Here is a 25363-nt window from a genome sequence, read left to right as displayed (position 1 = left end):
AGAATTTTTTCGGGAAATTACTTGAGGAAAAAGTAAAACCACTAATATGATTGCTAAAATTCAACAAATGACACATGTGTAGCCAAGTCCACAGGTGGTAGCTGGTAAAAATGCATGGTCAAAATTCTGTTATCTTTATCGTCTGTAAATATATTTAAAAGACCCGCCTTGACTTCTGGGATTGGTGCCTGTGTGGCATACACAACAAGCACAATACTGGGTACGTAAAATTTTCATTCCTTGCATCACACTGTTAGAAAATGGCGGAGGGAAACGCCCCGTGTGTTCTTGTTACTGGTGCTTCAGGTTTCGTTGCAAACCATTGCATCAAAAAGCTATTGGAAGATGGAGAATTTCGAGTTAAAGGGACAGTTAGAAGTTTGTCGAATGAAACAGTTTGTGAAGCTTTGAGGAATTTGGTTCCTGACGCAAAGTACCCACTTCAACTTGTGCAAGCAGATTTGCTGGACGAAGGATCATGGAAAGGTGCCGTTGAGGGTTGCACGTACGTCCTTCATGTTGCTTCTCCATTCTTCACTGAGACGCCAAAACACGAAGATGAGTTCATAAAGCCAGCTGTTGATGGAACCCTGAATGTTTTGAAGGCTTGCAAGGAAGTGGGTGGTGTCAAAAGAGTCGTTCTCACCAGCTCAATGGCTGCAATTTTCGTCGGCAATTTGAAGAAAGAACTTGACGAAGGAGACTGGTCAGATGTTAAAAAAGCAAATGCCTATGAAAAAAGCAAATGCTTAGCGGAGAAAGCTGCTTGGGATTTCGTTAAAGAATTGCCGGACGAAAGCAAGTTTGAGTTGGTAGCAATCAATCCTGGCTTCATCATAGGCCCCCTTCTGATGAAGAAAGAATGTGCCAGCTTCAAAACCATTAAACAGCTTTTGGTTAGAGAAATGTCTGCCGTGCCTGATCTTCGTATTGCTATTGTTGATGTAAGGGATGTTGCAGAGGCACATGTGAAGTCCATCACAAACCCAGATGCTGCTGGGAACAGACACATATTGTCTGCAGGAAACAATTCCTACTCTTTTTTGCAACTGGCTGACAGTCTAGCAAAAGAATTTAACAGCAAAGGTTTTAATGTACCAACAAAAAAAGCACCAAAACCATTGTTGTGGTTTTTTAGTTGGTTCAATAAGGATCTCAAGGCTTCTTATCCCTATATAGGTGTAGCTTGGAAGATGAATAATAGTCGCATGAAAAATGTACTTGGTATAGAAGGTCGAGATATAAATGAGGCTGTTGTAGCCATGGCCCAAAGTATGATTGATCTTGGAATGGTTCAAAAGCCACCAGAAAAAATCCCAGGTGGAGGTGCAACAGGAAAATCTGCCGAGACTGCTAGTAATGAGGGAAAGAAGGATGGAGATTCTACAGGAGAAGCAAAAGGTAAGGAAGATGGAGGAGAAGTTGAGGAAAAGAAGGAGGAAGGTAAAGAAGATAATGGAAAGGAAGAAGAAGGTAAAGTAGATGATGCAAAAGAAGAAGAAGGTAAAGTAGATGATGAAAAGGAAGAAGAAGGTAAAGTAGATGATGAAAAGGAAGAAGAAGGTAAAGTAGATGATGAAAAGGAAGAAGAAGGTAAAGAAGTTAAGGGAGAGAAAGAGGAAGAAGAGGGAAGAGAGGACATAGAAAAGGAAGGAGAAAGTCAAGATGCCGAAGAAAAAAAGGATGACAAGGAAGACAAACAGAATGAAAAGTAGGATTGAGTGAAAGATGAGAAGGAAATGGAAAGTAGGAATTAGAATTTTGGCTGCCATTATGAATAACGACGAAGAAATTGTTAAGGTATGTAGTAATTTAGAAATTAAAATTGGGTTTTCATAAGGGATTTTTGTGACATTAATATGCAGCTGACTAGGCTTGAATTTTATGAATGTATTCTTATTTACTTTTTGCATCTAAAAAGTTTATTTCTTGGCTTCTATTTATAGAATAGCTTGCTAAAATAGAGAAAAAAGGCTGGAGTTTTAGTTGGTGTTGCTTTATTTAGATCAAGGTGCAGGCATGCAGTATGTCATATTTATTGATAAAAATGAGAACTGATCGCGTAAAGGGGTAAAAATTTCCTTTGTTCCTTCATATGAATGGCTCTGTAGGAACCTATCCCTGCAACATTATGAAACCCCCCCCCCCCCCATTAAACTTCCCTCCCGTATTTCTGAGTAGAAACTTCATAAATATAGAAATATGAAAGTGCAAACTTCTGATCCCTTTTGCCTGAACTGAAATATCTATTTACCTCTTTCTTTCCCTTTTATGTCATTTTAGTTTCATAAAAAACCTGAATTCTTGAAATGGAGATTAGTATACTTGATTTTTATAACAAAGTTTGACACATCAACCGTTTTGAAATTTCAAAATTAAGTTCCAAGGAAGTGTGTCAGCCCATACTTTTATGCATTTCATTAGCACAACAGCCACAATGGAAATTGTTTACCTCTAGATACAACTTACACTGGTATCTTTGCATCATACTCATATACATATAGCTCTTATAGTTTTGAAAACTCACAGATATTTAATATAAAATGTCAAGTCTTGATTATAATTCATTGTATCATAGAAACATAGAATTCAAACTGTTGTACATTCTTTGTTTACACCTGCTATTTCCATAGACATGTTTATTACAGACAGGTGGCTGTTATTATCTAAGATTCATTATCATTGATAAATATAGAACTTTCTCCATTTGACCCTAATGTCTTTAAATCTCAACAATGAATGAATTGACTATATCAACCGTAAGTCAGGAGGTGTTATCAATTGAACTGCATTAACTTAAATAACAAGTTATTTGAGAACAAAGCACAACCTCTCCCATTTGTTAAGTCTGCATGCAGGCTATTCATTTCATTCAATGTTAATTAACATTTAGTGACTTTTTATAGTTTTATTATAAAAGTTTTAGGTCAAAAGTACAAGCTTGCTAAAGATGATAGTTGTTCAACAACAACTTGTGTTAAAACAATGTATCTCATATCTGCAATTAAGCGTCTCATGTTGAATTTTAAATATGTATCAATTTTGCTAGTTGTTTTTGGGACAGGTGCTCAATTTACTGAGGGCATGAATGTTAAAGGGGTGTTAACTTTGATGACTCCAAACTTGCAGATTGTAGAGGAGTAAACACACATAAAACAAAAGCACTGTGTATTTTATTGTATTATTCATTTGAGCTAGATAAATGATTTATTTAATTCTATTTAAATTACACTTATCTTCTCAATTTGGAAGGGACTATTGCTTTTGGTCATTAAACTTTGTAACTTGCCTAAAAAAATATTAGATAAATTGATGATCAGTGGATCAAGAAAAACAATATGTCCATTTTACTCTGACCAAGCAAAATATTTTCCCTCTCAGCTTGCAAGGGTAACCTTAAATAATGAGGGTTGCCCCCAAGAGATAGAAACAGTCAACTTCAAACCAAATTATAATGCAGGAAAATTGGCCTCAATTTCTGCTGAAAGTAGAACTTTTGGTAATTTTTTGGGTATGACTTGAATTGGAATTACTTGTACTTGTGAGGAATAATTGGTAAGAGTCCATTTGTCTACACTGAATTGTATGATTGTCAGCCTTTTTGAAAGGAAAGTCAAGTCTAAATCTTTAGAGATTTTATGGCACTTTGTTTCATTTTGTTTATCTTTATCCACTGAACTTTCAGAATTAATTATCTCTGACTTACAAACTGCCATTTAGGATATTTGATAAATGGAGTCAATACCAAGCAAGAATTCTAGTCCTACCTACATTACATATTTCACTTGAATGAGGAAGAGCAATTTAAGGTGCAACATAAAAGCCAATTTGTGATCACAGTACAATTGATTCCAAACATATTTTAGCAATACAAATCTTGCTAGCATCAAACCCAAATTCATAGACAATGACATATCAGGTAGCAAAAACAACTACAACAAGTCTGTTGAAATGAGACAACTTACTCGGCTCTCTAGTTTAAAAAAGTCGACTTGTGACCTAAAAAAGATGGCTTGCTTAATAACATTATATTGATACTAATATATGCTATTTTCAATGCTGATCAAATGAAATTTTATTAGAATATTGTAGCATTAGATTTCACAAAGGGTTCTCATTTTACTTGAATGGTACTATTTACTTTAAGGAAGTTATCTTTCTGTTCCCTTCTCGTGTCTTATTTATCCAAAGTAAAACTGGTAAGCATCTTCATTGTGGGGAAAATTAACTTTTCTTGTCCATTCCCTGCCCAAAATTTAAATTGCTTTGAAACTTGAGTCCATTAAGTTGTATTTAATGTTTAGGATTCAGATGGGTTACCTTCAGCATTTTGTGCCAATACACCAATGGCTAATTGATGAAGGATCTGGCAAGTTCTACTGAGGGAGCTATCTTATATACATTCAAGGAATTCCTTTGTTTATATTTTCCATTTTCAATTGATCTTTTCTAACATATGAAATTAAATATCACTGGATAAGCTCTTTAAAATAAGCTTTAAGTTTATGTATAAATTTATTTCTTATGTTCTTGAGAAACACCCTGAGAACTAAATGAACAAATGATAATATTATTGATGAAGTCCTGTTGGAGGGGCAAAGTTCTGTTGAAGGGTCATTGCAAGCTATGCATGCAATGGGCTAAACATTTCCAGGGGTGGACCTAGGATTTTTGGTGACAATAGCTCAAACTTTTGGGATTGGGACCATGCCTTTCTTGTGTTTATATTGCTGTAACCATGTATGTTTATAGTTGCTTCGCATTCATAAGTATTCCTTTGGTTTTTTTTCTATTTTCTAGTAGGTCCTTGCCTTTCAAGATACATTACAGGGAACACGAGTTATAGTCTAATGTTGCTTTACAGGAGACAGAGCGGTGAAGTACCGTGGATACTCATATTATATTGGTCATTTTAGAAAAGGTCATTTTCAAACCTGACTATAGCTTCACTATAGCTCACGCCAAAAATTGTAGTATGGGTTTTTAATGTCTTTGATGCCTTTTCCAGAGCAAATTCCCAGACCAACTATAAATTAGACCATTCTGCGCTCAGTGTTTTATATCTTATCTGTAGCATTGGTTGAAAAATTTCAGAGGCATGGCGATGACACATTGCCAGCATTGTATGTTTATAAATCATATTTGATAACCAAATATGATATTTTCAAATGTTGATAGGGTTGATATCAGAGAAAGAATAAACACATTTTAGGGACTGCAAGGAAACTTTGAATTCCGAAAACGAAACACGGATAATCTGACTATAGCCTGGGCTGTAGTTGATAATCTAGATCTGCTTTGACTCAAACTTTCTGGTTTGGTGCTATGGGCTTCTAAAATTGGAATGTAACTTAATGGCTTGTAACTTGGATAGGAATGTAACTTAATGACTTGGTTTTAAAAGGTTTGAATCAAAGGGAATCTTTGTAGAACTTATGGTCACAGAAAATCATAGAAATATACTGAGTTAATAACATTTTTGTGGAACATTTTCCTGTACACAAAGGAGAGGTTTTCATAAAATTTGCGTAAAAAGTCAACAATATAACAGGGCCATCAAAAGCCAGGGGATAAGGGGCTGGAGCCCCCAATAATTGTCAAACTGTATTATATTTCCTTGATAAAACTGTACTGAATGGGAGAAAAATATGAATTTCATTCTGATGGCACTGTCATAATCATTAATATATATTAGCCTAAGTACCTTAATTTAAGTTCATTTAACAACTCTGTCTGTTCTTCTTCTGCATTTTCTGTAAGCTTTTCAAATAATTCATTTGCTGCATTTTTTTCAGTTTTACTAAGAAACTGTAATGACAGCATAAATCGTTTGCTCTTAGACAGGTTTTTCAGAATACATAAAATCTTAGCAGTATAAACCGAGCTAAAGCACTCATTGAGAGCCATGATTATCTCTCCTATCAAATCACCTACTAGTTCTGAGGCCAATATTTTACCAGCATTCAAACTGTCTAATTTTATTAAGTACTGGTATCGTTTCAGACTTGTTCTCAACGACGTTTTCCATTTTTTGACAAACGAAGTTACAGATTCGGTTTTGCCACTTGTCGGATCGTCAACTTCAACGATATTTTCTTCTTGGGGTAGACTCATGTCATTCTTGCTTGAAGAACAAACAGGATTTAATGGCTGATGACGTTTAGATGTGCCATCAATGTCTTTCCTTTCCAAAGGTTGAAGACTAGATGCCAAAACAATGTTTCGGAATTCTTCATACGAACCAACTCTTTGTTCCACTGCTCTGAATTTCGCAGCATTCTCCCGAGAATATTTTTTGTCAGCCTCCACAGCAGCTGCAAGTTCTTTTTCTAGTTTAGTGAAATCGATGTCGTCTGTTTCTGCATTCATTTTTAGAGCAAAATATTGAAAGTTCCTTGAATGAAACTAATGGCGTCGGTTTGTCGCTAGGAAGTTGGTTGTTGTTGATGTTGACAGGTACTTGCATATTGTTGTTGTAGTGGTAACTAACGAGTTAACAGACACTGATCTCACTGATCTATAAAAAACTTTTGTAGATCAGTGTTTGTAAGTTGATTTATCTTGCATTAACTGATCTTTAATAGGGGCGCCTACACAGGGGGCTGAAGGGGCAGCTGCCCCTCCTGCCCTATTTGAAGAGGGGCAGAGGGGGCTAGAAGTACCCTGAAAGATAAGAAAATACAATACAATATTGTACAATAGGATCTTATCGATAGCCGATGACCACTCTCGTTATGTTAATATGTTTTAGAAAATATTAGAAAGATGTTAACACCAGCACAAAAAGGCAAAGGATAAAAAGTTTGTCTGTGACAAGGTCAACCACAAGAGGGAAAGCGACACAGATAATAGATGATAAACAAACGATGTGTTCCCTCAGAAGTACTCCAGGAACCTAAGGTGGATAAATCGGTATAAAAACTTAGCGGGCAATCAAAATTTTACAACCAGCCCATTTTTCACAGCCATGATTTTTTATGAAACCAAATATTGTGAATAGTGACAAGGTCATTTAATACCCATTTTTATGTATGGATAATTTTGTCAACATTTTCTCTATGTTTAGACTCTTTGATGGTGTAATAGAGCTAAATTTAGCAATTTCACTTGGTTTTTTGTATACGTAGGTATTTTATATATTACGCAGATTATTAGGATATCCTCCTTGTGCACGCGAGAGATGATCCGAAGACTGAAACTTCAAAGAATGACGGTTTCTTGCGAGCGGCTATACTTTTCCTTTCCATTTCCATCTTATAACATCCCAAGGCTAAACTTTAATCTAAACAGCTAACATGAACAACGACGGTTCTCCGCGAACTAACTCTAATGCTTATAACGATCCAATGAAATATATAACGAGGAACAGCGCAGTCTTTCTCAAGCACTGTCTGTCCTAAATGCAAACTGGGCCGCAAGAGCTTTCGCAAGCCTCTGGGGCGAAACGGTTAGCTCCCTTCTGACGTTTAGCCTTTCATGTCTATACCTTCTGAATTTCTCTCCGAATCTTCTTGAATCTGACTAACTACGTATAGTTATATGTACAAGGAAAATACCAGAAAAGCATAACTAAGCATAAAATGTTACCTTATATAACTAATGACTACGCAACATGAATAATATGATGTAAACCTAATGAGGGGTAATCCTACGGAAAGGTAAAGTATAGCCGCTCGCAAGAAACCGTCATTCTTTAAAGTATCTTCTTCATCTCGCAAGAAACCGTCTTCGGATCACTACTCGCGATTTCAGACCTCCATTTTACAATGGTAAAAACCCCAGCTGTATGGATGGCACTGTATTCAAGTTAATATTTTATTATGTTACCCCAACCTCACCCCCCTCCCACCTAGGAATACTCGATTATGTTAGTAGAAATATTCCACGATTTACCCTCGGCACCAACACTGCCCCTCCTGCCCTTATCCTTTGCAGGCGTATTCTTTAATGCCTTTAATGGCTTTAAACGCTAGTTATGCAAGTATCAGTGCTGAGGAGAGGTGGGTCAGGGGGGTCACTGACCCGGGGACCCTTGGCTTTAGGGGCCAATAAATAATAACTCAATTGAAAAAAATTTCTTAGTAATAATCCAGCCTCTCCATCAATATCAACATAACAGAATATTAGAGACAATGATGATAAAGGTCTATGAAGTCGTTGACTGCCTCAGTGTCAAATATAATTTTGTTAATAATTTCTCATCTTTGTGGGCTTGGGCTAAAGAAGTTCAAAAGCTTCTGAATGTTACCAAAAAATGTGATTGCAGGGCAACATACAGGGCAATATGTATGTAATACAGATTTACACTATGGCATCCGCATCCTTTAGCAACAGTTGGTCGGTTGTGGTCAAACTTAGTTAATGAATTGAACGTTTTCAATTGTCTAAACTTTAAGAATTTCTAAGAAAATTACATTTTCATGCATTATGGTGCTAAGATATCAATTATGCTCAAATTATATCAAACAGCGGATCAGGTATCGTAAGTGTGATATTTGATGCGTACATTGTATTTCGATTGTATTTAAGAAGTGCGAGGTTGAATGAAGCAGTGCGATATGGAAGGAAACAGAATAAACAGTTGCCTAAGGTATTAAATGTACTTGTGATAAACTATATCTCTTCCATTAAATATCCCTAAATCTTGTGCCTAGCCCACTTGTTTTTTATTCTCAGTTATTTAAACGTATCATTTGTACCTGTTACTTTCTATTTCTTTCTAATTCAAAGGAGGGGTGAGAAACATGGATTTTCCGAAAAAAATCTAACAAGCTTCTATTTTTTCTCATAAATCTCAACATAACATAACGACATCGGAACTGAAAAAGTCTTTTGATATATTGAATATTCTTATGTTTATTTAGGTTCAAGTTTTTCCATCAAAACATAGCAATAAGATAAACATAGACAACCATGTTGAATTTTTGAAAAAAGCAGTGGTTTTCCGACAAAATACAGTTTAGCTCTACAGTGGTGTTTTTGCTCCCTCTGATCCCTTCTATCTACGCCACTGCCACCAGCGCAGCTTAGCCATCATGGCAATTTAGCAACCAAAATAGCCACCCTAGCAGTTTAAGCAACCATAATTTTCAAAAATTCATGGGGAGCATTCCCTATACCTCATAGAAGCGTCTACCTTAGGCATGCCTTATAATTTAATTTTTGTCCTGACCCGAGGCCCATAAATTCTCTCCGCGGCCCTGGCAAGAATCTCCTACGCCCCTAAAGGAAAACGTGGAAGTTTTTGAGTTGCACACAGGGAGTAGGAGGGCCTCTTATTGGGGGGCTTCTCGTATTTCACGCGAACATTTACTGAATTCTGAGAATAAACCAAATCATATCTTGAGACCAAATCACCATTGCAAATCACATTTTGTGACCAAATCGATATTTCGAAGAAGACCGACGTTGAATCTCGATATCAAGCAGAGGCATCCACAAACAGCAGGATTTTGTATAGGGGTTTTACCACTTGTCTATGTAACATATCGAGGAATTTAATGCCACATTCTACCACCAATAGCAATGAAACATGCCTGTCTACGCGTCATCTTGCCTTCCCATGGCGATGCGTGGTGTGAGATCAGCAATCGAATTGGACAACGGCGAAAAAGTCCGGGTAAAAGCACATAAATTTTTTCATGACTTATGAGGGCCTTAGATTTTATCACGACTATAGGTATTGTGATAGTAATTAGGCTAATATCGTCTCCTTTTTTCATTATTGCTGTGCAAGGATTGTTATGCAGTGGATTGGGTTTAGAGAATAAGATTAATCTCCAGTGACGTAAACAGAGCCAAAGTGGAAAGTTTGATGTTATAGGCTACAAGTGTAATATGTGTTCAGATTAATATTAAGCTTAGTTTTGTACGGTCTGTGATTCTCAGTGAGAGCTGATAAAAACATCATACATTGGATCTTGGGTTTTCCACCACAGGTTTTATAATATTACCTATAATATCAATATTAGGCCTTTTCTGAAGAAATTTTAACAAGGGTGACCGGCAGCCCATGTGGATGAACTTAGAAGGGTGATCACCATTTGAACAATATCCCAACAATATTCGTTAAAGGAGAAGTTCTCCAGGGCCTTGGGGGGAAATTAGGAGCTACCTAGCCTTAAATTTTCTAAAAGCATGATTACTGCTGTTTTTTAAGCAAATTACTAGATGCATTGTTTAAATTACTGGCTGATATGAATAGCGAAACAATGATACATTGTTTTCACTAGCAACTTCATCTTTCACTCAAAAATACTTGGATATAAAAACTAACTTTCCTATAAATGCTCTTCCAGTCTGTTGCAGGAGAGGCATGCTTTTACCAGGGGTCTTAATAGCCTACACCAATAGTTTTGCACAGGTTTTGGTTAGGGCGAAGCTCCGAATCAATCACCCATTGAGTGAATTGAAAAGGCCCGAATCAATAATAATTCAAAATGCAGTCATAAAGATGTTCATTTTCCTGCTTTAGTTTTCTAACTTTGGACATGAGTTACAATATAAGGTAAGGGACATGAATTTCTCCATCAGGAAACAGCCATGGACATAGCAAATCAGTCCTTAGGCTACATTCCCTCATCATAGAGAGCAAGTTTAACCAAGGTGCATTTATACAAATCACAAAACCTCTAAACCTCTAGCAAAAAGAAGCTACTAAGGGAAGTTACACAAATTCCCAAATTTTATTAATTTATAGGCAGGGAATGGACAAGATTAGCCTCTGTTGCACCCGAGTCCTACCTAAAAGCATCAAAACTTCAAAAATCCTGAAAGATACCTAAAGTGTTGAAGCACATCTCAAGATACATCAAGAATAACAAATAACATTATTTGACAACTTGTAAGATGATGGATATCCCTAGTGAGATTAACTCTGATCAAATTTCATTAAATTATCTTTTCATTTAATTTGGGAATTTCCAATGGGACTCCTACTGCAATAATTTTAACTGAACATAACTATTTTGTACATTTCAAGTCATCTGATTAATTTTCTTTTGGTTTTAGGAGGCATATATTTCATACCTTAGCTCTATGCTCTACATCATTAAAAATCTTAAGGATGATGCATGTGGCAATGGTATGTTGATTTTTCTTTCTGTTAGACTATTTACTTCTGCTTTAAGCATGTTGTGTAGCATAACACCACCCCAGGACAATTATTTGCAGTATTACTGTCTATTACTTTGCAGGAGCAAAAAAATAATGAGACAATAACATTTTTTAATCATGTCTATGATAAATCTGAACATCAAGATGTTGCTGTATCACTATCATCAATATAATTTTATATACATGCTCTTTTGGTGTATAGATCAGGACAGTTCTATGTAGCTACTCCAAGTTTCATGCTTAATGCAATCATCAGACAAATGCACCTCAGCCTATGTGACATAAAGGTGGATTTCCATTTCATGGTATGGACGGAAAACGGTAAACAGTAAACGGTAAACGGTAAATGGTAAATGGTAAACGGTAAACGGTTTGGAAAGTTCCCGCCCATCAATTTCCACTTGGCTTCCTTTCCATTACAATTTCTTGCAATGAAACATGCCCCAGGAAGGGGAAAGAAGGCATGTTTATATTAAACAACTTTATGATGCTTTTTCTTTCAAAGAAGATTTAAAAGTTAAAAGAGGAAGAAATACAAGAAGAGCATAAAAAAGTGAAACACATTTCGAGAAAAATTCCACGCAGGGAACTATGAAATTACAAGTGTTGCTATGAAAAATACAAGAAGGGCCTTCTTGAAAAATCTCTCAAAAAGGATAGCAAAAGTAGAAAAGGGTTCATTATTGGCATTTACAAGGAGGCTCTACATCTCTGCCTGCTTCCCCTAACGATAGTGTGTCAGAATGACTGTGGCTCAGTTCAAAGCATAGCTTGTTGCTGAAGTTATGACACAATACCTTGAACATGATTGGTTGAGAGGTCAAACGATTTGAATTCCATGGAAATAAGTTGCCTTGATTTCAACTTTCAAAAGTGGAAAACGGTATGGTAAGCGTACCATTCTTGCATGTCAAAATATCTTCTGCGCATACTCATGCTTGTACCGTATACCGTTTTCCGTTTTCCATCCATACTGAGAAGAGGCAATCCACCTTAAAACACTTTATGGCAGACCGGTAAACAGTAAGTTTCATTAATTTTACATGTATTTTATTTTAATGAATTATCTATACGTTGAATTTTCATCTTTTCAGATTTTGGCAATGTTTGTGATAAAGATACCTTAAAGCTCATCAAAATTTTGGAACACTGTCTAGGGAGAACTTCTGATCTTGTTTCATCTTTTCACAAAAATGGTATGTAATAAGATTTTTGCTTTCTTCTTGTTGATTCTTCATTTGATTAAGATCTAGTTAGCCTTGTATATTTGTATCTATAAGCAAGCAAAAAAGCAAAAAAGCAACACCAGGCTAGGGTTCTGCCAGCTTAATAGCTATATGAGCCTGTGGTTTGGAACCCGTAGTTACCCAGAAAGGATAGATTGGCTGCAAGGGTGTCATGGTTTGAGAAAATAGGAACAAAAAAGATTTTTCGTTTGAAGCAAAGGATTTTTATCTTTTTTGGAGAGGTAGAAGCCCTAAACAACAATTATAGTTATAGCCCTGAATGGCACCTCAGATTGGTGTTCTAGTTCAAAAACCTCTGGCTACTTATATATATTTGAAATTGATCTTAAGTTTAACATATTTCTCATACCTCAAGGCTCTATTTCCAATTTCGACAAGAAGAACAAGAGGATAAAAACAAGGCACAATCCTTTTTGCTGCACTTTGGTATTTTAATTTTGAACTAACCTTTCCCACTCGCAGTATCTTGTTTTTACAGACTCAAAAAAGGAATCAAAGAAAATTGATTATTTGCAACAAGAAGACACCCCAAATAATGATTCACAAAAGAACATGGATGTTGGCCCAAAAAACGAACCAAAAAATGCAGCAAATTCCCTTGGAACAACCCCAGATTCAAAAAATATAGAAAGGCTAATAGACTCATTACCGACACCACCTTCAAGGAAGAAGTCTTTCAACTCTGGATTAACAAGGTTTGCTTTTATGCATTACAAACCATTTTGTTTGGGGACTTTTTGAGTTGTTTAATCAATTTTCCGCTCTTGTATCTATGTTTATTGTACCTATGTTTGTTTTCGTAAATCTTTCTTAAATTTGACACTTCTTAAATCAAGTCTAGAATTATTTACACCAAATAGTTTATGACACATTCTACAAATGACACAATGCTAATCATTGCTCAGAATCCACAATATATTTCAAAGAATTTTTGCCCCTAAGGTATCAAGTTTTTCTTTTTGTTTCCTTAGTTTAAAAGTTCAGAAGAAACTCCAACATATTCTCAAATATTTTGTTACTTAGCAGCTTCTTGTTATTTATTCAACAGGAATATGAACTATTACAATTACAGGGGACAGCCTTATCATCCTTCTGTTATTGTTTGCCTGAGAATGATTAGAACGTTAATTTATTGCCATGTGTTTGTTTATGAAGCTCAAAACATATTCTCTTCTATAATGTAGTTTTGTACAACCAGAAAGTAAATTATGTTTCTAGGCGCGTAAGCAGTGTGGAGAGAATACAGAATAAGCAGATGTTTCAGGCCTATCAACGCAGGAGAAGTTTGATTCAGCAGAAGTACCAGGCAGACTACGTAAGCGCATGTTTGCTGTTGATTTGTTACATAATCATTCTTCTATAAGCGGTTTTTCACTTTTCATCGTCATTCCTCTCAAAATATTGGTAAATAATTGCTTTGAAGATTTACCATACACTTGAAATCTGATTTTTTGTGCTAAAGCTATTAGTGACGTAACCAGGTGCCTAATTTGAAAAGTGACATTCGAGGGGTCTAGGAAGGGACCCACCCTAATTTCAATTTGTCTGAAATTTATGTATTTGAAGAGTCTTTATCTCCAGTGAGTCGGCGATTGATTAATTCCAGTTTTTGTTTTTACGTCACACAAGGTTTCACCAGATAATCAAACGTGATTGGTGTTTCAATAGTTAAAAATTGCCTTTTCTAACTATAAAGCCATGACGTCCCTGAACTGAACGGATGATGAACTGAAATTAAGGGTGGAATGGGTTTGAAGGATAGCATGGTTTGTAGGTTGATGACACCTCTTTCTCTTTCAGAATCTTTCGCTGTTTCGTAAAACCTTCGAAGATATGGCAATTAAAGAAGCGAAACGTAAAATTGTATCCTTTTTATCTGAGTTGATTCTCCAGGATCGGGAGCTATTTGCTGGAACATGGTTTGGTTAATAAGGTGTTTTGGCATTTGATGTGTCCCGAAAAGCATAAATTAAGCAATCAGAAAATTCAGATTTACGTCCACTGATTTTCCTTGTACTGCCTACCTTATAAAAGGATTCTGGCAGGGTGACAAGACAGAGTGGAAAGTCAGCTAATATTTTAAAAATTTTAGAAAACATTATCTTAAAAATCAAGCAAGGTCAAAATTTATCAAATTAAGCATTGCAGAAGTTCTGTGTATCATCCTCTTTATTAATCTACTTTCAAATCAACATTTTCCCAATCTCCCAAAAGCAGGGTTACTTTCTTATATGCGAATGCTGTAGAGAAAAGTTGCAAATGAAAGAAAACCAGAAGCATGCTCCTGTGCCTGTCTGAAATTGTTGCCTGAAATTTCTATGCTTTCTAAGCGTATGCTCTGTTTTGTTTTGGGAAATATGTTGTCTAATTTTAAATGAGCACTTCTATGTTACGCTTCTCAACAGCTCTAATGGCAGTATATTTAAACCATTTGTATAACTTGGTTATTCTTTATAAAGGTTGCTTCAAATTGACCGCCATCAAAAATACGAGCCTCGTCTCAAATACATCAGAGACGAACGAATATTCAGTGAAACGATGTTCCTCAAGGATTCAGAGCAAGTCCCATTTAGTCTTGTCTATGAGAAGATGATCCAAATGAAAAATTAGAAATATTGATGGTAGAGGTAATTAATGAACATGCGCAGTAAGGAAAATCAAAGTAACAAGACCGCATGCCCCATGGATGCACGATGTTGACATTCGAAATCTCCAACAGGCCTGCTTTAAGGACCGAGTTAAATATAAAAAATCACGAGACGATCTTGCCTTAAAAAATCCCAGAGATAATCAAAGTTTACTAAAAAAGAAAATTCGTTCTGCAAAAACGGCTTTTATCGAACTGCACTGTCCCCAAAAAAACCCAAGGAATTATGGAAAATAATAAACTCCGTTTTTCAAAGCCATTATTATTATTATTATTGTTATTATCATCCGAGCTTTTGAATTTAGAAATACCTCAGATTATGCAAATCAGTTTAAGATGTGACAAATTTACTGAGATATGGCCACACAAGCACAGGCTGTTTCCTCATCAAGTCATTGTGATTTGGTTTGTTACTGAAAATTTTTGCAGTTATATCACACAGGTTTCTCTCTTTCAAAGACCATATTTTAGCCAATTTGTAGCTATTAGCACAAACCCCCTCGATGTCAATACTTTTCCACTTTATGTTGCTTGTGTGTAGACCTTGTACCAAGTTGAATTGTGTACCTTCATGGCTGAAAGCAAAAACTGTCCATTAAAATCAACAATAATGGAAAATGTTATTTGATATTTCTCCTCTAATGGCAACAATGATCCTTGACTTTGTAATAGCTCGAGCAAAGGTTGGAAAAAAGACGCGAATATTTCAGATTGAAAGCAGAGGAGTGAGTCAGGCTATTTTTTCAAGCTCATCTGTAAACTGGTTTTGAAATAAGCACGAGCTTCAAATCTTTGATCGGTTGACCCTCGGTTTTGACTAATTAGATGATGAGATACTGTAAACAAGCGCCATAGTGGCTACTTTCAATCGTTTTATTTTCTTCGCACTAAAAATTCCCGCTGTGAAATCGGTTTGGATGCGTTTCAAAAATATGAATAAGTTTACAAGTTACGGGTTTTCGTTATCTAGGGGGGTTTCCCCGAACAAAGATGTTTCTGCCGTATTAATCAATCAAAGATTTGAAGCTACGGTAGAATCCCGTTATAACGTACTCGGTTATTAGGTACTTTCGGATATAACGTACTGGTGTGCTTGGTCCCAGCAAAAGATGTGCTTGGTTTTAGTCAATTTTTACTTACCCTCGTTACAACGTACTTCGGATATAACGTACTTAATACACTGGTCCCTTAAAGTACGTTATAACCGGATTTTACTGTAATGCTGCCGAAGTATAAGAAATGTTGTCCTTTCTGCGTTTTCATTTGCTTGTGATGATGTAAACAAACAATCTGATAGACTCAGAACATTTTTCCTTCTTATTTATTGAAAAAAGAAATTTTATTTTTTCTCAATATGAGTACGTTGTTTTGCTTAAACGAACCGAGCTGAACTATTAAATCTTGTTTGTAATGATTTTGTTTGTGGTTGTGTTTTCAGACGTATTTCTATGGCAACTGGCAGTCGTGTAACAGACGCTGCTTATGAGAAAAAGATTTATACAAAAGTTTTGGAATTTGAGCAAGAAACTGTAAGTAGAAGTGAAAAGAGTTACGTTTCCTTGCGATCGTAAAGTTTTTTTATATTCTCATAAAATTTTGTAAAACAAACAAACTACGAAGCGATGCCACAGTGAGAATGGAAACCCTGTGATCATTTCGCTAAACATATTACAAATTACATGTTACAGATTACACATAAGAACACTCACAATTATAAACAAAACAATGACACCGACAAAACAAACAAAAATACTAAAACTAAAATACTAAAAGACAAATTACATAGGAGAGAATATTTCTGAAACTACTTATTGGAGCCTTCCAGAGGTAAAAGTTGATCACTGAACTTTGATCCTTCTGTTTATGACATTGGTATTTAAAGAGTGTATTGTAATTCAATTGAGATCTCAGAACGTAGACCCAGAAAAAAGACCTGTATCTTATAGCAGTGGTATTGTTTTTGGTTTTATGAATTTTTGTGGTAATATAAATATGATAAATGCTTGGACAATTTAAAAGCCTCATGGCTGTCGTGTGATGGTAACAGTTTTGTTATGGCAAGTTGTGAATGTAATCGCCGTTTTCTATCAGGCATGGCCTCAGAAGCTTCGAGAAAAACTGGAAAGTGAGCCAGAGAATACGAAATTGATAGAAGATACTGTGATGACAGTCTTGAGGTATGCATTACAACAATTTGAGGCATTTACGATTCAATCTGTGAATGCCATCAATCAATTATTTTCAAGTCCACTGTAGCTTGAAGTGTTGCTTCGATTCCTTTCTGGTTTTAAAAGCTCGGAGGAGTAATTTTTTGTGTAAAGTGATGAGTTTGTGCCTTTTGGGAAAAATTGGGCCATGGCTTGTGGTTTTTGTGCCAAAATCAGATCAATATTTTCTTGTCATAATAAATGTTTTAATGCTAAATCAAGTTGGATATATTTACGTAAAGTTAGCCATTTATTGAAATACTTTCATCATATATCGCTCATTGCAAATGATGGGCTACTTTGTTACAATTCACCTTTGTTTGTGCCATCTCCAAACTTCAAAATCAACTGCATATTATCAATTTCTAATGGAATATTTGGAGCTTGCAAACGTTGATTTTGTTTATATCTGTCTTTGATTTCGAGTTAGTTACATGATACTTCTATTTTTGTTTCTAGTGCAAAAGAACACCCTTTAGGACAGGAGATGGCTGAAATGCAGTATGCATTGTACAGAGAACTTTCCTTGATCGTTTCAAATTTTTCTTGTCCCGTTTATCCTGATTTTGAAGAAAACGACACCTTTGATAAAAAAAACTTGGAAAGTAATGGCGAGAAAAACGAATCGCATGCACAAAGTCGCCAAGGAGACGACGGCGTTCTCCAGAATGCAAATGATAGATCTGAGTTTGGAGAAGAAGAGAATGAAGAAGTTGCAATTGGGGCATCAGAAAGAGACTTGGCTAATGCTGTAGCTAATAGAGACTCTTTAGATTCAAAAATGCCTGAAGAAAAGACTAATGAAGAAAGGCCTACCAGTGCTAAGATGGAAGAAATCATTGATACTGATGGTAAACTTAGTCATATAACTGATGTAGCTGAGAATTCAAACGACAGTTCATTTGATTCTATGGGGACTTCATCTAGGGCTTTTGAGTCTGCCTTCCAAGATCTTGAGGATTTTATGATGGATAGCATGGAATCGGATAGTTTTGAGTTACTACCAGATGAGAATGGATTGACCAGTGAAGCTGCAAAAAATAAAGAAAGCTCAGAAGAAGTTGCAGTAACTTCTGGCTTGGACCAACTGGAGGAGGAAGTTGGCAAAGTTTCTGAGAATCAAAGGGAATTCCCCGGGAATCAGGAAACGAATGAATTTTCACCTTGTAATCAAAACTGTGAATGCGCTATCCAAGTTGATACCAAAAGGACAGGAAATATCAAGGAAAAAGAAAAAGATTGTGAGCTAGATGAAAATGAATATATCGTGACTAGTGAAACAGAGGGACTTGCCAAACAGCAAGGTGGAAGTCATTTTGATGAAGGGAAGTGCGTTATTGATTCACAATCGGTTATTTGTGGCAATGCGGATGATGATTCAGAGCGACTGAATGACAAGGCAATAGCAGGATCTGTGGAAAGCTTTACTGATGAGAATAAGATTAGTGAAGAAGAGACTTTAAGCGCTGCAGATGATGAAAAGGTTTCGTCTAGAGCTGATCTTCACTGCAGCGAAGGTGAAATTAATACTTGTGAAGAGTGCAACAAAGAGCTTGCCTCTGAGGATAGGTTTTCGACGGAAGCACAGCATGAATCAAGATCACAGTTATTGTATAAATGTATCAGCTGTAGCAAAAAAGACAAAAATACAAATGAAGATGTGATATGTGAAAGTAGCAGAGAGGATTTTACAGCTTATCAAGCTGGCGAGAAGGAAGAGTTTTCGTCAGAGCAAGAAGCAACTGATCTTAATTGTTCAGATGATATGAAAAATAATTTAAAGGTAGAAAGTGAAGAAGCAGAATCGCTGGACTCAGATAAATTAGCAGCAAATGATAAAGATAAGAGTAGTAGCGAGAGTTTTGATGCGAAGAATGAAGAAGGTGTTGTTGATAAAGAGCAGAAAGGGGATTTTGAGGCAGAAAAAGGAGCACACAGTGAGGCAGAAGATGGTGCAAAAGACGGTTTGGATGACTCTCAGCATAGTGATGTTTCTGACGTCATCTCAAGGCGCATCTTCGAAAGATATTTGAACGATTCCTCAAATTACGACGATATGAAGAGCAAAGTAGATAAAGTTGTTAAGGAAATTCACACTTCACTCGGTAAGGCAAATTTTTTTAATTGAGATATCTAAGTTAGAGGCGGTTCATATGATTGATCAGCTGTGAATGGCATTTCATTTCTTCAATTGATTCTGAAGTTGCTTCGTGACGCAGTTCAGGTTTTAACTTCAACTTATCTGCGATTGCCTAGCCATGTGGTGTAGTGTAATCACATAACATAATTGATTAGGCAGCATAGCTACTGCAAGAACTACATGCAAAACTTGATTCCAAATTGATTGAAAGCTATCACTGGCTATCTCACAATAAAGTTTTCAAAGCCAGTCGCTATCGAAATTCCACGTTGTATTCGCCATGGGCAACATCGCTGCTATGATATAATAAATTTGCGCTGGAGAAGCATTTCCTTTGTTGCTTATTTAATTTCCTGATTAAGGCTGCTGCTGTTCGAGATTGAACACGTAACATTCTAAAAGTATAGCTTAGTGAGCCTGTTTTCTTAAAATCGTGTCCAAAAGAGTAGAATGTGTTCGTACAAGCCTTTTATATTCATAGACATGAAACATATGAGTGGCTTAGTGTGGGAGAATCTCTAGGCATGGCTTGGCTTCTTCACATTACATTAAAAACCATTATGAGCTATAAGAGTCAAAGTATAAACAAAAATTTAATCCCTTTTATACAGATTTTAGTGATAGTTTAATAGTTTTTTAATGGTAGAAGATTTTTCATTTTATTATGTTGTTTTTTCAGTTAATTGTATTACATAATACAATTTTTCAGAATACTAGTTGAATTGACAATTTAGTATTCAAATGGCGCCTGACAACGCGAAAGCATATTAAACGTTGTATACTTCACACAAATAAACGTTTCTTTTTTAAAGGCAAATTGCATTCATTGCTCGTTGTGACGTACAAGGAGCTGGATTTGCCAATTGGACGAGACCAGTCATATGCAGCGTTGGAAAGCGTGTTCTTCAAGCCACTTTGGCAGTGGGTGAATCTTGCTTTCAGGTAAGTTTGTGCCTTCCAGTATTGTAAATCTTATAACGATGCATTAGCTTTCTCTTTGTTTCCCCTTTTTGATTACGTTTGGAACAACCACTGTTATGATGAATATCGGTTGATCAAATTATGAACAAATTAAGAACAAAACTCCCTGTGTTTTGGCAAACGTAAATTGTAAATTTGACTTTTTCATGAAAATATTGAAAATTTATCTACGGCTTTTAAAATCCTCTGTTTTCATGAACTTTCCCTTTAATTCCTGTTAATCTCAGGAACGGTGCCCCTCCAACAAGTCAATCCTTTCTACTGTACTGCAAGGTGCGAGACTCATAAACTCATTGAATATTCTGAATAACAGTCAAAGGGTGCGTATTGAAACCGAAAGATTCTTGCCCCAGATTTTCATACGAAGTATCTTTTCGACGGTTGCTGCAATCCATTTGTCATTATACCACATTGCACTAGATGTATATGATACAAATCCCGTTTCTGCTTTCTGGTCCTGGTGCTCTTTTCCTTGAAATATTCGTTTCACTTATCAATAACTTGTTGACCATTTTGATTTTGTTTCAGGCGACTCAATATAAAAAAAGAAGTGATCCTGTACGAGGTTATACAAAAGCGAAGACATTGTAACCCAACTCAGTTCTTCGTAAGAGACAAATTCTCTCTTCTTGAATCTGAGGTATGAAAATGCTCATGAAAGGCCATCAACAGATACTAAAGTGGTTTCAGTCATCTGTCAATCAACTATCGGCCAATAAATAAGCGTGTCTGTGGCATCACTGTCCTTGATTGGCCAATTGCTGATTGACAGGTGGCCCATTACTGATTGACAGATGGCCCATTGCTGATTGACAAATGGCCTAAGCCACTCTAGTATCTATCGATTGTTTTTTATAACAGTGTTTACTGTGATTAGTATGTCAACTTTCTGTCTAACACTACCATTGAAACTGCTTAGGTTTCATATAGTTGTTTGTCATACTTTTTAGAAAGATTGATCATCGTATTTTAGTTTTGTCAGGTTTAGGTACAGTCCATTCACAATGGTTGTTTTATCTTGAAAATATTATTTTCATTCATTTTGTTTTAAAAGATAGCGATTACCTTGAGCTATTGTAACCATTTTGTAATGGCTTGTATGCTGATTACTTTTGCTTACGCTTTGTATAAATAGTTAATTGTCCTCATAATTAGTCAGTCTACAGCCTCCAAATAGACGCCTTCATACTCACCTTTGTTCTTAGAGCCCTTTCGTGAATTCTAATAGCAAATCCTCACGGTTGTTTCGATCTTAACGTCAGTCTTATATTTCAGCAATGTGAAGCATCATATCCTTACAAAGTTGCTGTTGATGAACTGAGAAAAATTATATCCTTGTCATCACCATTGGAGAAGCTAGAGTGCATAGGTGAGTTCTTTTTACTTTAACGGAGTTGAGTATATTTTTTGCCACTAGTGTCTAGCACATTATGATGTAGAAAGGTTCCTTATTCTCATTTTCAATTTATTTTTGTGCACCTTGAGCTTCTGTTTTGATACGATATGAGACACGATTTGTTAGTTTGACTCAAATTTTTATGTTCGTATATTTAAAACATTGATCTTTTGTAGCTTGTGGTCGAAACAGCAATTTTTACCATCATTGGGAATCAGATATTGATAAACACGATGCATGGCCTTCAAATTGTTTAATATCAGCTAGAACAGTAAAAATTTCTTTATAAAGGAAGAAAGGAAGAAAAATTGGCATCTTCATGTCGTCCTTTTCCTATTGTTGAGATCTTATTCATTTTGACATTTTTATCCCCACATGTCTTCCAGTATGCATTGTAAATCTCTGATTTCGTCTGTAGCAAGACCTTCTTTGAAAGCTAGGATTTCTTTTAAGACTTCTGCTGAATCACAACAAGAGCACGCGCCGAAAGAGTGATGCCTGCCGATTGCTTTCACCCTTTTTGGCAAGACCGTGCCAACGATAAAAGCACTTTTTTACTAAGGCTCATCCCACATGTTACTGAAATATTCATCGTTTACGGTTATTGATGAAATAATTGTACAGAAAAGGCCCCCATGATCTCAGGCTACCGAAAACAATACAAGAGGTACCACACCTGCTTCTGACGCCCACTCTCTCCTAGTGTCTCGAATGATAACTCACGTATCTTCTTCCATTCCTTCTAAATACAGGAACTCTGTTCGCCTAACTTGCTTGCCCTTATGCTGATAACAAGCATCGTGCTCTTATTCAAAACACTCTCTGAATTATTTTTTACACTTAAGGTAACTGGTTTATTGTGAAATATTGTTCAGGCTTGTCTACCCTTAAATTTTTAAATATCTCTATATGGTTTCAATCTTAGTATCAACAACTAAACTGATCTGCCAATGTGCCACTGATTTTTGGAAGAAGCAAGGCGAATCATCACCTCCAAATATGTGAGTCTAATCTTCTTTGAGAATCTACTTGAGTATTCTTTGAGAAGTAACAGAAAAATGAGTTTTGAAATTCTCAAACGGTAGATTCATCCATAGGAGTGCTCCCCTAAAACAGTCAAAAGTTTAACGAGAGACCCCCTCAAATAAGCATTCCTGCCCTTAAATATGAATCCGTTCCTTGTTTATGATGCATCCTGTTTGGCTGTATAGACGGGGATGATTCTTTTACTGGAAGACAAACCACTGTTCATCTCAAAGACAGGGAAGAGGTTTTGTATTGCTTGTGTATATTGACTAGGGTTTCAATATTTGCTCCAGGTAACATTTGGTCCTTTGATGCTTTTCACAATGTGCCCAACAACAGTTTGCTTGCTGCTTGATAGATACCAAGTCATTTGGTAAGAACAAACTGATAGGGTTTGAGGTTGGAAAATTTCTTTGCAAAGTTAGTTAGCTGAGTGAGTGAGAAAGAGAAAGGTTTGAACATCCCATGGTACCTGATGTAAGCAGCGTTACACAGCAAATTTCTACACTATTAATATTGTATTTGTTTTGCAGAGGGTGCGATGATTTGCTTCCAATATTGACCTATGTTGTGGTGAAAACAGCTTTGCCACAATTGGTTTCAGAGTGTCATGCAATGGAGGAATTTATCCATGAAAGGTGGGTACTTTTTTGAAAGCCATCTATTTGTCTGCCCGAACTTAAACTATGCAAAATTAAAATGCGCTAGTGCAGCACTTTTGTGAAACTTTGTGCATAATTTTATATCATTTCCATGCTTTTTATACGATTGTGATATACTTCTTGCAAAAATACGCTTCAAATCTATTCGTACATAGGACAGTGCTTGTTCTAAGCTAAATGTATGGTGACGATTGATCGCTAGGTCCTTCCCTCGCTGTCCTATACACCCGGTGATTAATTATCATTATAATTATAATGGATGGGTTTAGACGAGGGTCAGAAGCAAACTGCTGGTTTTAGCCCCGAATGAATTTGATAGGCCAATTCGTCTTCAACATGTTGAAAAATGCGGAAACCACTTTCATAGATAGATTTATTTACACTGATGCATAAGTAGTAATCCTGTTACATCGTTTTTCCTTGCTCAGTTTTTGCATAACTTTTGCTGTGACAAAGCTGTTTTTCTATATTCTCTTATTTTTGTTTCCAAAGCTATCTCCTTGGAGAAGAAGGCTATTGCCTAACAACCTTGTCAACAGCTATCAGCTACTGTCTCAATCTACAACAGGGAAGTATGTATAAAAGCAGTTGAGTGAAATAAAGAACTCATTCAATCTATATTTTCGTGCGCATTTTTTATAAAAATTGGGATGATATTTGGTTTTGTGTTCAGAATGCTCTATAGATATAGAAAACTACTTTCTTGAGCATTTATAAATTGAAAGTTTCTGCGGTTGCTGATTATTTGGGCTTCTAGGAAGACCTGGATATTGGAATTTCTCTTTCAAGTACCCACGACGATGACAGCAGTTCAGTTAGGCAATTTATGCAGCCATCTGACATTTCCTGCATAAAAAACTAATGTCTACACAGATATTTTAGACAGGAAAACCCTATAGATTGGCACCAAGATACCATACTGCAAGGACACTATAATTATAATGAACATTTTCAGACAATCTCCTCAAGCGTGCAGCTCTCTTGTGCTCATTAAGTGAAACGAGTTCAAGATGTAATGTGACTTAACAAGTGAAAAGTGCTTCCTCTAACGATTCTAGGTTTTCAATCGACTCAGAAATCATATAATGTAAAAATAGGTAATGAATATGAAATTGAAGTACAAATATATTAAAAAAACCTTCTTTTGATGGCGATTCGGAATAAGAGTGATTGATCAGTAATCAAGATGTTCGAATCCCGTCATATTTTCATAATATTCATGTAAGCAACAGCTCAAAATTTTTGTGACTTAATAAATGTAGGTGTGACGTGTCTCTGTCGAATTTTCTGCGTAACCTTGTAAATGGTATTCACGCAGTAAAAATGACGCGTAATTTAAAAATCAAGCAATTATCATGGGAAATATCTTAATATTTAATTTCTATATTGCCTTGAGTAAATTTTAGATATTATGATTAAACAAGATCAATAAATTTTATTGTTTTTGAATATCTTTGTCAACCTATCTTTCTTTGTACCATTCTTGTAAACATAACATAAATTGATATCCTCAACTCACTCAATAGCCAAAGTTTGTTGATCTACAAACTAGGTCTTGTGTCACAATCATCAAGCAATGGGTCAGTTATTATTAGCTGTTTATTCATCCTAGTTGATTCATTCATATCTCGACGTGTCTATCATTAAAGTCATTAGACTAATATGGCCAGTCATTACTCTCGCTGTACCTATTATCCTAAGCATTGTCTGCCGTAAAGCTTCCAATCAGCAATCACTCTGATGTAGTCGATCATCCCTTACCAAAGATATTCAAGAACCCTTTAGCAATTGGAAGTAAAGTTGTTCAGAGATCTAATTAGAGATTCGTGGTAAGCCAGACGTTGGTAAGATGATATACTGAAATTCTCTTGAACCAAGATAATAAACCATTGAAGCACAAAATGCTACCCGATATAGTTTCTTTCCATCACAAACTATGAAA

General features: G+C 35.9%; 3 protein-coding genes across 3 annotated transcripts; 2 read left to right on the top strand and 1 right to left on the bottom strand.

Annotated features, from left to right (window-relative positions):
• The first annotated feature begins 260 nt into the window (after positions 1-260).
• Positions 261-1715, top strand: LOC148960393 (uncharacterized). The gene has a single exon (XM_089115582.1). The coding sequence runs from the start codon at positions 261-263 to the stop codon at positions 1713-1715; it is 1455 nt and encodes a 484-aa protein (XP_088971708.1).
• Positions 1716-3155: 1440 nt separating this feature from the next.
• Positions 3156-6460, bottom strand: LOC148960392 (dynein axonemal assembly factor 19-like). Its single transcript, XM_089115216.1, has one exon. The coding sequence runs from the start codon at positions 6367-6369 to the stop codon at positions 5692-5694; it is 678 nt and encodes a 225-aa protein (XP_088971342.1). The 5' UTR covers positions 6370-6460; the 3' UTR covers positions 3156-5691.
• Positions 6461-9350: 2890 nt separating this feature from the next.
• On the top strand, positions 9351-24859 carry LOC135690824 (uncharacterized). Its single transcript, XM_065208496.2, has 16 exons — positions 9351-9619; positions 11011-11083; positions 12210-12311; positions 12841-13057; positions 13581-13677; positions 14163-14225; positions 15682-15734; positions 16448-16538; positions 17101-17186; positions 17676-19321; positions 20169-20298; positions 20866-20977; positions 21613-21706; positions 22659-22734; positions 23293-23397; positions 23914-24859. The coding sequence occupies exons 1-16, from the start codon at positions 9533-9535 to the stop codon at positions 24011-24013; spliced, it is 3132 nt and encodes a 1043-aa protein (XP_065064568.1). The 5' UTR covers positions 9351-9532; the 3' UTR covers positions 24014-24859.
• The last annotated feature ends 504 nt before the right edge of the window (positions 24860-25363 follow it).

This window comes from Rhopilema esculentum, chromosome 4 (assembly GCF_057945365.1).
Source record: "Rhopilema esculentum isolate cy_ngs chromosome 4, ASM5794536v1, whole genome shotgun sequence".
Taxonomy (NCBI): Eukaryota; Metazoa; Cnidaria; class Scyphozoa; order Rhizostomeae; family Rhizostomatidae; genus Rhopilema; species Rhopilema esculentum.
This window is presented reverse-complemented; position numbering and strand designations above follow the sequence as displayed.

Excerpts from the sequence above, each read along its gene's own strand:
- LOC148960393 (XM_089115582.1), top strand. The coding sequence starts at position 261 with ATGGCGGAGGGAAACGCCCCGTGTGTTCTTGTTACTGGTGCTTCAGGT.
- LOC148960392 (XM_089115216.1), bottom strand. The coding sequence starts at position 6,369 with ATGAATGCAGAAACAGACGACATCGATTTCACTAAACTAGAAAAAGAA.
- LOC135690824 (XM_065208496.2), top strand. The coding sequence starts at position 9,533 with ATGCCTGTCTACGCGTCATCTTGCCTTCCCATGGCGATGCGTGGTGTG. Across the intron at positions 22,735-23,292 it reads GAATCATCACCTCCAAATAT|AGGGTGCGATGATTTGCTTC; the intron begins GTGAGTCTAATC and ends TTTGTTTTGCAG. Across the intron at positions 23,398-23,913 it reads GAGGAATTTATCCATGAAAG|CTATCTCCTTGGAGAAGAAG; the intron begins GTGGGTACTTTT and ends TTGTTTCCAAAG.